The sequence below is a fragment of the Poromitra crassiceps genome (genome assembly GCF_964638095.1).
Source record: "Poromitra crassiceps genome assembly, chromosome: 19".
Classification (NCBI taxonomy): Eukaryota; Metazoa; Chordata; class Actinopteri; order Beryciformes; family Melamphaidae; genus Poromitra; species Poromitra crassiceps.
Window position 1 is genome coordinate 15,994,895 of NC_139646.1, and position 11,548 is coordinate 16,006,442.

Below are 11,548 nucleotides of genomic sequence, written 5' to 3' on the forward strand. Positions count from 1 at the left end.
GGGTTCAATTTAGAATGTTTTTGTTGTCGAGTTAAAACCATCTAGAGTTGTGCATTTTCCCTGAAGCATGTGTCCAGTCTCCCCATGATACAAAGATTCATGGCTGAGCAAAAAATAAAATATAGTTGTCCAACCTCATTTCAAAGTAAAAACGTTTACCTTCCATTATATCCATGGCAATGGGCCAATTTGTGTCTATAAAATGCAGGGTAAACACTGAAACACCTAAATGGATTGAAAGTTGGAAACCCTTGGTCATACCACTGTTTCCCCTGCCTTTTAGACACAAAATGGCTGGTGTGAAAAAAGGTCAACGATGGTTTATAGGATGAATGAGCGCGACGTCACTTGCCACCCAGAACAGCGGAACCCCGCGGCCATTAACTAGTATGAGTTGTGCTCCATAGGGTTCCATTGCCGTTGCCACCCAGTGATGCGGTTCGTTTACCAAAATGCGATTCTTTTGGCAGAATCAAGCTCTCCATTAGCAGCAATTGGTTTTACGACCAACATCCATCTCACATAGCAGACATTGCTACAGTGGCACTGAATTAATAACACTAGCAGATTACACAATATAATGTATTTAATACAGTTATGTGCAAAAGCCTTTGAAAATACCAACAATGCAATGCACTTCTGTAAATCAACTGTACAGCAAATAGTAACAGAACAGAGGTGCAGTCACTGCACACAATTCACTTTTCATGAAAACAATCTGTAAAGATTAATTTCGTCATTCTTTCGATGATACAAAATGACAAAACAGTAGATTTTAAGTTTAATGCAATTGTTTGGACATTGAGAAAAGAGTATGGGCTAGAAAAAACAACAAAAATCTTTCAAATCAACTGTCCTACAAAAAACACAAGGTACAAAAAGTATTGGGGGGAAAAAAAACTAAAATCATGAGATTTGAAAGGTCCATACAATAAAATGGCTTCAAAGAACAAGTGTAAAAGTGTCCATTGTTTTGTCGGCCAGTTTAAAACAAAAGAAAATAAGAGATCCTCGTGTGCTTTTAACTGGTGTCCATCTGAAATTGAAGGAGAGACAATATAATCAATATCAATAATCTGTCATAATGACCAAAGCACACATGAAAAATTGATTATGTGCAACTGTGTACACACCTTGGAAATGTAAGCATCCAGCTGGGCGTCCAGCTCCTCTGCAGACAGCTGGGGTCTGTTTCCACCTCTTCCTCGGCCCCTGGAGCCTCCGCCCCCTCCACCTCGCCTTGTTTCACTCCGCCTCCCGATCCTGTCCCTGTCGAAGCCTCTGGATGAACTGCTACAAGAACAAAACAACAATATCAGGAATCTTTCAAACGGGACTCTATATATATATATATATATATATATATATATATATATATATATATATATATATATATATATAAGGACTGGGCAATAAAACGATAGCAATATATCGGCAATAGACACGTCATCAATACAAGAACAACAAAAATAGTTTGATAGAACTCTTAGCTGCTTGCAAAAAACAACAACAAGAGTGCTTATAAACAGCCTATCATGTCCCTTGTTAATGGACCGTGCTACGACACACAAACAGCGACTCATTTAACAGACAAACCCCGGGCGTGCACCCGCCCCAGCTCATAAACAGCCAATCATGGTCTTGGGCAGTGCTAGTGACGCGAACAGCAGGTTTGGTCTCATGGCACCACACATGTGAAACCAAAGACGATGGTGAAACAACACAGAGAGAAAATGAGTGGAGAGGGAGAACACCCGGAGGAAATTGTCGACAAAAGGGACCTGCCAGCTCGCCAGTATGGCAGTATATTGGATTTTTCAAGTCTGACCGAAAGCAGAACACCGTTGTCTGTAAACATTTCAAAGAATTCAATGTGAATGTGTTTCAATTCATGTTAATGTTAATGTAAATTGACAACGTGCCAACACGTGTACCATATTAATAACCCACAGTCTTGTGCGAACGGGACAGGGCAGCTCATTCACTGAATCACCTAATGTTAATGTAAACAACCCTGAAATACACCTTACCAAACTTTGTTTTTTGTTTGAGAAGGCTGGCAACACCACTATGTCATCAAAATAAAACGTCACCAATCACCATGTCTGTAAACTACTGCTTGCACTCAAGAGCGTGTGTGTGTGTGACAGTGTTAGCATTACATTAACTGGCTGCCTTGAAAATTAGGTGGTTCAAAATAAAGTGATTAAAATGCAAACTTTTTTCTTTATTTTTCTCGTTTCTCGTTTTTTTTTATTAATAAAAACGGGTCATTACAAATTATCAATAATTATCGATATCGACTGATATGAAATATTTTATATCAATATACTTTTTCACTATATCGCCCAGCCCTACAATACATTATAAATAACCAAATATTTACTTTGATCTACCCCTAACTATTGAGACCGTTAACAAGTGTAAATTCAAAAGTGTTAGTAATACATTTACCCAACACATCCTATTACTTTTGCTGATGTAATGGCCTAATTTACCCACATGGATCAATGCGTTTATCTTAAATTGGGTGTACGAACTGGTTACATGATGGAGAATTGCACCAAGTATTACTACAAGAGGAGATTCACTCACCTTTGTGCAGGCGGTCTCCTCTGCGTGTCGGCCTCTGCAGTCACTTGCTGTATTTTCATGGGGCGGCCTGCAAAGGGAGAAGATCATTTAGATTTGTTTCATTTCGAGAGAGAGAGCTGACATTGGCAAAACACTGAAGGTGCTTTAAGAAAGCCAAGCCTCACCGTCGAGTGGGACGTTGTCATACTGCTTCAGGGCTTTGAGCGCATCCGCTCTCTTTTCGAAGTGGACGTCAGCTGTTCCCTGACTGCGACCAGACCGGTCATAGTGCACAGCTGCTTTCTTTAAAGTTCCGAACTCTGCAAACAGCTCCTGGAGAACAGTATTGAGAATTGTGGCAAATGTCAACAAAGTTCCAAACACTTGAAGGCAAAATGGATCACTGGTGTTTTGTTTGGTGCCTGTGAATTACCTTGATATCGGCGTCAGAGACGCCAAAGTCGAGGTTGGAAACCAGCAGCTTGCCCCCAATCTCTATGCCTCTTGGTGCTGCTGAACTTCCTCCTGTGCGTCCTGCTGTCCGTCCTCCAAAGCCCTCATCAAACATGTCGTGTTGCCATTTGTCTGGCAACTCTCTGGGCTGCAAAGAGCAACAAAGAAAACAACACTGATGTTGGCTGCAGCTTCCATTTGTCCCGTCAGCATGGGGGTGGACTGGTTTTCAGGTGTTACTTGGCCACCAGTTCAGTTAAAGCACCGGTTCTCAACATGAGGTCCGGGGAGTGGCAGGGACCACCAGGGTGAGGGTTTTTTCGAGGGGTCCCCACCAAATTGATGGATTATGCAATTGACAAGGTAATACTAGCAATAGAGACTGAATAATGACTATTTGGGTCATAGCTTGACTGCTATCGCTCTACTCCTGTCATGGAGTTCTGGACAAATTCTTAGATTTTGGTTTGAGACCAAATCTCGTAAAATGGGAGTCTGTGGCCCTAATGTGGACTGAATTTGGGGTCACTGATATGAAAAAGGTTGAAAATCAGAGATAAAACAGTGAACATGTCTGGTCCATACTAGGCTACACACAATAGGTTTAAATTAAGATAATTATACCAAGGAAGGATGATAAAAGAACCAAATATGAGTCCAGTAGACTTAGGTCTGTCTGACCACCATGGTAACTCGTCCCTGAAAAACGTAGGCTCCACGGCAGGGGCTGCAGCATCCACATTTTCCATAGGAAGAGTCCATCAAAATGAGGGAAAACAAAGTTGCCTTTCACCAATGAGGGGGGGGGGGTCCCCCTCCCCCCAAAAAATAAAAAGAATCCTGTTCCACTGAGAGGCCATTACGAAGTTCATTCAGGTTTTACTTTAGTAGTCGAGATGTGTTGCAAGTCCCCCCCAAAAAATAAAAACAATTAAATGCAAGGCAATATAATTTTTTGAGACCAGTTTTGAGATTCGCCATTTTGTTTACGGCTATGTGTGTCACCAGGTCCAGCAGATATGAAAAAATAATTACTCAAATGGCTAAAAATGGCAGGTGATTGTGGCCATGGTGTCGACGTGTTGTGGGTCACGGGAGGAGCTGGACACTGGACGGGGTGAGTGGATCAGACCAGTACTGCTCTGAAACAAAAGCAGAAAGCCGGGGTCCGCTGGTCTTCTTCAACACGGCGATCCACACGAGGCAGGACCACTCTTCACATCAGGCGCAAAGATACACCTTAACATCTGCGACTAAAGTTACAGCCACCTCTGCCAAACATCAACCCACCGCGGGCCACGTCTTAATGGCGGTTAACCCGTTGGGACATGAGGCGCACAAAGCCCCGTGTCCGTTATCATGCAACCACGTCTGATAAGGACGGAGACACAATGTAACATTCATTTCATTGCCATTTTCGTTCCCTGTGAACGGCTTCTCCTTCATACCCTGGTGTACGGCGCGGGTCTGCTGTTTCTCTGTCGGCTCCGTGCAGGCCCCGAGCCCCCGGCCCGGCCTGAGCTGCCACTGCGGCCTGACGAGCCTCTGCCGCCGCCGCCGCCGCCGCCGCCTCGAGTTCCGCGACCGCCGCCGCCTCCTTTCTTGTTCATCTTAATTATGTCGTCCAAAGACATGCTCATCTTATCGGCCATGCCGGCACTTATTCTTTTAAACGTTAAAACGAAATAGGTAAAATGGATACTGTATCTCGTTCTTTCGTTTCTTCAGTACGGCAAAAACGTTCAGCTCTCTCCGGATCGCGGAAGTTAAATAGTACACGGAAGTGACGAAGCTTTCTCTCCACCTTCCGTTTGAGAGCGTCGACTCACTGCCATCTACTGGCTGCTGGCGGCGGAGGACTCACAATCGCTCAAGTGACATCACTGATGAGTGATGACCACCACTTATATACCCTCAGCCAGGAAGGATTTATGACATCACTGATGACATCACAATTGCTCAAGTGACATCACTGATGACATCACAATTGCTCAAGTGACATCACTGATGACATCACAATTGCTCAAGTGACATCACTGATGACATCACAATTGCTCAAGTGACATCACTGATGATGACATAATCACTGATGACATCACAATTGCTCAAGTGGACACACAACACTGTACTAGTCAGCAGGGAGAGCAGCTTCCAGACAGAGTGATGGAGCAGATGATAGTAGATTCCCTGGCCTTCCTCAATCCTGTGCAAGTAACAGATTCCCTGGACGACCTCGCCCTCGCCCATGAAATCGCGACCTGGTTATTGGCTGCTCTCATTGCATTCACGGTCTGCAAGATCTGATCTTCTCCTTGCTATGTTCATGGAGATGTTTTGGGGCCCGCCGGAGATCCCCCTGAGAGAGAATACTTCAGGCGCCCAACATCCTGATCGATGAGCCGGAGCAACAACAAACAACAATTGCTCAAGTGACATCACAGATGACATCATCACTGATGACATCACAATCGTGACTGAACCACACCTCCGCCACCCACTTAGCCCATTTTAACTAGATAGTCCGTCAAGTTCGTGAACAGTAGCTAAATAAAGTGGTTGCTAGTAAGTGACACATCAGTTATGAGTGGTGATTTCCCTATGTTGTAAAAATGTTGGGTTTGATTCAAATAATACAAGCTGTGGAATTGATAAAGATACATATTATTTACATTTCCTAAACTCTTACTCCTTCTGGTTTATAGTACCTTTATAAAACAGTGTTCTTTGTGCAATAATTTAACATAGGAAAAAATAAGCATCCAAAACATGCAGCAGATGGCAGTGAAGTCAAGAGTATCATCTGTCTGCACGGTCTGCACCCTGCAAGACAAATTTCTGAAGACCATTGCAATCAGTCAGACCAGACTCTTCTCAGTGAACAGAATAGCGTGTAATCCTCTGATCGGCCCACAGACGGCAGCAACACGCTCAAGCGTCTCTCAGTCTGCCATAAAGTAAAAAGAAGAAGAAATTTCCCCAACAGAAAATGATTTCAAGTTTACAAAGAAAGAACAGAATTCATCTTGCGGTGACCCACTGAAGGTAACGTTAACGTTTCAGAGAGACGTTAGACGCTGCTGACATTTAGTTAACGTTACCGGTTAGTGGATATCTCTATGAATAACGTTAATAGCTAACATACAATCACGCACTGAACGCAGCAGTTATCACTAGCTTGTCGATCTAGCTAACGTTAGCTAACGCTGCTTTGACTCATTTGAGCTGCTGTGTCCTTTCTGATCATCACCACATTAGGTACACGGGAAATGAAGGTCAAAGTGAAGCAGTGGAACGGAGTGGCATCCTGGCTGTGGGTGGCCAATGATGAAAACTGTGGGATCTGCAGGATGTCCTTCAATGGCTGCTGCCCCGACTGTGAGTATAAACCAACCAGCCGTGGTCTGTGTAAAGTTAGCTCATCACCACCCAAATTAACAGGGACATGGGTGGGGACATGATGGGCTCCCACTGGTTGGGGGGTCCAACTCCCACTAGTCTAGTGTATAGAATTTGTGATGTCACCAGTGTCACTTGAGCACTCAATGATGACATCAGTGATGTCACCAGATTATGTCATCATTGCTAGTGACATTCACATCATTAGGTAATTAGGGGGCCCTAAATACCTCATTAAAAATCTGGCTCCATTAGGTCACCCACAGGGGTAAAGGTAAAGTCCCACTGATTGTCACACAATGTGTGAAATTTGTTCTCCGCATTTGACCCATCCCCTGGGGAGCGGTGAGCAGCAGCGTGCGCTGCGCTCGGGAATCACTCGGCCGGGGATCGAACTCACGACCTCCCAGTCTCAGGGCGGACACTCAGGGCTCAGTGGCCTGGGTGCTCTTTACACTTCCTGAAAGATTCAGCCCAATCGAATGTACGTTTTCTATTTTAATTTTCTGAAGCACTTTTGTCACTCACTGTTTTGAAATGTGCTGTAGCAAATGAAGGTTGGAACGGCTGTCAAACACAAACCCTGGATATACTGTGGCTGTATAGGCTAACATTAAACTGTCATTCCAGGTAAGGTTCCAGGGGATGACTGTCCGCTGGTCTGGGGTCAGTGCTCCCACTGTTTCCACATGCACTGCATCCTCAAGTGGCTGAACTCCCAGCAGGTCCAGCAGCAGTGTCCCATGTGCCGACAGGAGTGGAAGTTCAAAGAATGAACTTGGGGAAGTGCTGCTACACACCAATTACAGAGACTCCGTTACAGTGGCCTTTTCTCTTTTTTTGGAATAACCATTGTATATAACCATATTTTATGTTTTTGTACCCCTGCATCTAACATTTGCTAATCAATATTGAAGTTGTATTCTGTCGACAGACCAGTTATTGAGTGAATAAATCCTAAATCATCGTAGTGAATGGCTGAAGAACAACTTGAACCTCAAATGTGCTATTGAAATTCATTATGACTTGAATCCCTCTTGATGGGATTAACTACATTACATTGTGTATCCTGCAATAATCCTCAAGAGGTCAGATATTTAAACTGAAGGGTTTTGGAGGTGTGGTTTCACATTGTCTTCTTGGTACATTTGGCCATCGAAACTATATGCACAACTGGGCATACGTACAGTATATGTCAGCTTTTTACAGAAACCCGACACTTGCTTTACTTAAGTCGAGTCTCATCGGTCTCTTTTTAAAACCTTTTGAACATAGCCCAAATTGATGACTGGTCAAATTAACCAACATTGATTTGATGTTCTAGCCTTTCTTTACTAAATATTTGTTTCAGACAAATGATCAGTCTGTCTACTTTGCAGTATTTGCAATTTAACACGAATCAATGCAGTTCTTTCAACAGGTTTTTTGTTTCACATTGTGCAGGGAAGTGTGGAAATGGTAGATGAGCTGAAGGGTATTTTTGTTATAAATTTTATTTAGAAAATAAGTATTAAAAGTGTTTGAGATAGACAAACATAGCCACAAATACAGTCAACTCAAAATTGTGATAACAAGATATTAAAGACAAGTCTATAATGTTTCTAACCATACATATAGTATGTACAGCATTGGGCATGCTTTCAGAGGGGTGCCGCAGGTGATTTGGGTGGCAACAACAACAGTTTCAGGTTTCACAACATTCAGAAGCCCTCTGAATCCCACAGACATGCCAAAAATAAACATACACAAGTGAAAATCTCCCATCAGGTTCTCTTAATTCACAATAGTATAAAAAACAGAGTACAAAAGTGTTATGTGCTGCAAAGAAAATTAAATCTGTGGCAGTGGAGATTGACCAGCAAAAGTCCATTCCACTCTCAGGAGGCAGCCGCACGATTCTGCCGAGTCTCTGACCTCCAGTCCAGTTCACAAATTCAGGATGTTGAATTGATTTGTCCGTTGCTGTAGAGCAGCCGGGCCGACTGGAGCAGCTTTCAATATAGTTTGTGGTTTAAAAAAAAAAAGGCAGGTGAACTCAGTTGTCGTCATCCAGCCCAAACAGCTCCAGCAGCTCCTTGTTCTCGGGGTCGATGAGGTCAGCCGGTTTTTCCCCACACTCGTTCTCAAGTTCGTGGTCGGCACCCAGGGAGAGGAGGTAGCTGAAAGAAACAGAATATAACCCCCGTTAAGTAAAAAGAGCGATCAAATGCCGCTGCCTGTGCTGAAATGAGCCATGTTGGCCAACATAAGGCGAGTTTCTGCCATGCTTCGGTGTCAGGAAGGTCAGCGGGGTGCAAGAATGCGGTAGATCTTGCAGCTTCTCTTTCCTCTGTGGCGTAGGAGGGCTTCCAGCCAATGTGTGAGCGTGTGTTGGTGTGTTTGACCATTTAAGTGCCTGTCAATGCGTGGACATGCAGTGTGAGCTGCCTCCTACCGACTGGGCCAGGGGCCCTCCCCACATGCGGGCCCCTTGGTAGTCAGTCCCACTTTTCCCCCTACTTACGACGCCCCTGCATGAGAAATCAGATGCGTCATCAGGAGCTGAGCTCAGTCAGTACCAATGCCTCGGTTTCTCAAAAACGTTGCTACAAGCTTTTAGAGTGAGATATGTTTTTGACCAGTCCATTGACTTGACTGTTTTGTTAGTATCAGGGCTCCCACACCTTAAACATCAAATTCAAGGACTTTTCAAGGTTTCCAGGCCCAATTTTCTCAAATTCAAGGACCCAACAGGGCATAGTTTGAGACACGGATCAAGGTTAATTACTGTTACAACACTGAGGCTTGAATGTGTGAACATTTCTTAACTGTGCTGTGCTACATCATGTGCTGTGCTCCAAAAATCAAAATAATGTCAATTTCCATTCTTGCACAAAATCTAGAAATTGTAGTATGACTGCACAGACTAGATGCTCACCGTGCAATCTCTGGGAAGCCATCGCTGCATGCCATGTGGAGAGGAGTCCATCCCTCCTCATCCAGTTGGTGGACGTCTGCTCCATACTGGACCAGCAGCTTCACACATTCCAGGTTCCCAGACAGGACAGCCTCATGGATTGCAGCCATGCCTGCAATGCCAAACACCATTAGATCAATCTTGCTCAGAAACACTTCAATGATGGAAATGCTGATGATAAACCAATCAGTTGAATCTGAATTTCTAACTGCACAAACATTTCACATAGGCTACTGTGTAAAGATCAATCACTTGAGTGATTTCTCAGTGCCTCACCTGAGTGGTAGATGGTGTCCAAACTGACTCTTCTGGCTCGCATGAAGCCCCCGACCCTCTCCAGCTCGCCCTGGCGCACGCAGTCCTGGAAGACGATGTCATTGGAGAAGTGGACGTTGCGGCTTGGCTTCAGGGAGGCAGAGTCTTCGCAGGGGACTGCGACCGGGACACCACAGTCCTTGTAGGAAGCCTTAATTCTCATGGTCTGGGACGAAGGGCACTGGCGGTACTTCATTTGGATCCGATTTAGACTTGACTTTGTACTTGATAGAAAAACGGTCCAACTGCAGCAATCTTCCCACAATAAGTTCAACTTCCTTCAACTCTTAAAAACTCAAAGCAAAAGACTTTCTTAAATTAATAGTTGAGAGCTGAGTCGGTCTCCTTCAGAAAGACCAAGCAGCGTTTCTCTCTGTGCTTCTCTTGCTGTTCAGTGCTGTGCATCAAGAGTGGAGCTTCTTGTCTGAAGGCCAGGGACCTTCCCATAGACCTCTATATACTCTCTGTTGGGCTATTTTAGGACCAGACACCTCACAGACGCAGTGGACCTCTAGTCAGGCCCCTCCTCCTGACCTGTCAACAGGCCCCGGATACGGCTCATATCTCCAGCTATGACAGCAAGTAACCTCTGCCTCTGTTTACCCCCCATACCCTGATGCTGCCCACTCAAGATGCATTGGTCCCAGTACTAGTGGTGAAATGCCACCAGCTGGGAGGGGTGCGGGGGTGAAGCAGCTTCTGGTAAACACAGGGCATAAAAAGTGGTTTATTGTCAGAGGATGTCAGTTTGTGCCAACTGCAGGGCCAGGGAGATGTGATATGACTTGTCAGGCTGTTGAAAATAAACAGCACTGACGTAAACTTTCGTAACAGACTGGAAGTCTCCTCAGTCATGTACTATGTATGTCCCTGATGTGATGATGGGTAATGGTGATTTCCAAATGACTATGGTTTTCATCATGCTCCTGATAGGAAGCAAGGTGTCAACGGGGAAAACCACTTTCAGTATTCTGGGATGCAAACTCATGCAGACTGAAAAAAGTGACAGACAAAACCACTCAGAAATCATTAACTTAAGTGCCCTATTTTGGGATAAAAAAGGTGACTGTCGCCTAAAAGTGACTAGTTTGCATCCCTGAGTATTCAAATAGGACATTTCCGAGGAGAAAGGAAGAGTTTGGGCTATATTTGTGAATATTTGCTAGTACTTTCTATGGTCAGAAATGAGTGGGGGTGGGATAGTTTATCCTGAACATGTGTTCTCATCCCAGTATTCTTCCATAGGGTGAAGTGGCAATAATGTAAGGACTGTGATTCTCATGGTTCAGCCTGGAGCTAATTTCAATGCAATTAAGACTCTACCATTCATTACCATTATACCATTGTCCTGGCACTACACTGGTGTGGCATCATAAATCCTTATTAGGTTGTGTGTGGCTGAAAAAGTAAATTGTAAATTCTAAGATTGGGTGGGCTTTTCCTTCAATATGGCACATCTGTGGGTCCATTTCTGACATCCATTCAAAGCTGTTTGCAGTTTGACATGTGGGAATTACAATCTCTTCTCAGGACACTGCGATTTTCTCTTCCCAAAGTCCCAACTGAACTAGGGAAGAAAGCTTTTAGGTTCTCTGCACCCACCGCATTGAACAGCCTACAGTCTGATCTTAAAACTTATAGCTGAGCAACCCTGGATGGTTTTAAAGCTATGGTGAAATCTATTGAAAACAGGCTGTCTGTATGCAAATGTTTGATCTGATCATTCTAATGTTATTCAAATGTATGTGTTTAATGTTGAAACTTTGTGTTGCTGCTGTTCTTGACCAGGTGTCCCTTGTAAAAGAGATCCTTGCTCTCAATGGGACAAACCTGGTTAAATAAAGGCAAAAAAAG

General features: G+C 44.1%; 3 protein-coding genes across 4 annotated transcripts; 1 reads left to right on the forward strand and 2 right to left on the reverse strand.

Annotated features, from left to right (window-relative positions):
• Nucleotides 1-574: 574 nt before the first annotated feature.
• alyref (Aly/REF export factor) lies at nt 575-4,778 on the reverse strand. 2 transcript variants are annotated; one of them, XM_083655725.1, is made up of 6 exons: nt 4,476-4,778; nt 3,008-3,175; nt 2,760-2,907; nt 2,596-2,662; nt 1,134-1,290; nt 575-1,036 (listed from the first exon to the last, which is right to left on the reverse strand). In XM_083655725.1, the coding sequence occupies exons 1-6, from the start codon at nt 4,677-4,679 to the stop codon at nt 1,022-1,024; spliced, it is 759 nt and encodes a 252-aa protein (XP_083511851.1). In that variant the 5' UTR covers nt 4,680-4,778; the 3' UTR covers nt 575-1,021. The 2 variants fall into 2 exon arrangements, with proteins under 2 accessions (XP_083511851.1, XP_083511850.1); XM_083655724.1 differs by having other exon boundaries at nt 1,134-1,293.
• Nucleotides 4,779-5,981: 1,203 nt separating this feature from the next.
• Nucleotides 5,982-7,338, forward strand: anapc11 (APC11 anaphase promoting complex subunit 11 homolog (yeast)). The gene is made up of 3 exons (XM_083656331.1): nt 5,982-6,069; nt 6,283-6,402; nt 7,054-7,338. The coding sequence occupies exons 2-3, from the start codon at nt 6,294-6,296 to the stop codon at nt 7,197-7,199; spliced, it is 255 nt and encodes an 84-aa protein (XP_083512457.1). The 5' UTR covers nt 5,982-6,069; nt 6,283-6,293; the 3' UTR covers nt 7,200-7,338.
• A 1,120-nt stretch (nt 7,339-8,458) lies between these two features.
• On the reverse strand, nt 8,459-10,066 carry ppp1r27b (protein phosphatase 1, regulatory subunit 27b; the record flags this gene model as incomplete). Its single annotated transcript, XM_083655806.1, has 3 exons — nt 9,656-10,066; nt 9,341-9,491; nt 8,459-8,582 (listed from the first exon to the last, which is right to left on the reverse strand). Exons 1-3 carry the CDS (start codon nt 9,888-9,890, stop codon nt 8,459-8,461), a joined length of 510 nt encoding a protein of 169 aa, XP_083511932.1. The 5' UTR covers nt 9,891-10,066.
• Between the last annotated feature and the right edge of the window lie 1,482 nt (nt 10,067-11,548).

What these genes read in the sequence shown, in the direction of transcription:
- alyref (XM_083655724.1), bottom strand. Translation starts at nt 4,679, where the DNA reads ATGGCCGATAAGATGAGCATGTCTTTGGACGACATAATTAAGATGAAC. An exon ending in TGACAACGTCCCACTCGACG is followed by an intron (nt 2,663 to 2,759) that starts GTGAGGCTTGGC and finishes CTCCCTTTGCAG; the next exon opens with GCCGCCCCATGAAAATACAG. An exon ending in AGGAGACCGCCTGCACAAAG is followed by an intron (nt 1,294 to 2,595) that starts GTGAGTGAATCT and finishes TTGTTCTTGTAG; the next exon opens with CAGTTCATCCAGAGGCTTCG.
- anapc11 (XM_083656331.1), top strand. Translation starts at nt 6,294, where the DNA reads ATGAAGGTCAAAGTGAAGCAGTGGAACGGAGTGGCATCCTGGCTGTGG. An exon ending in CAATGGCTGCTGCCCCGACT is followed by an intron (nt 6,403 to 7,053) that starts GTGAGTATAAAC and finishes CTGTCATTCCAG; the next exon opens with GTAAGGTTCCAGGGGATGAC.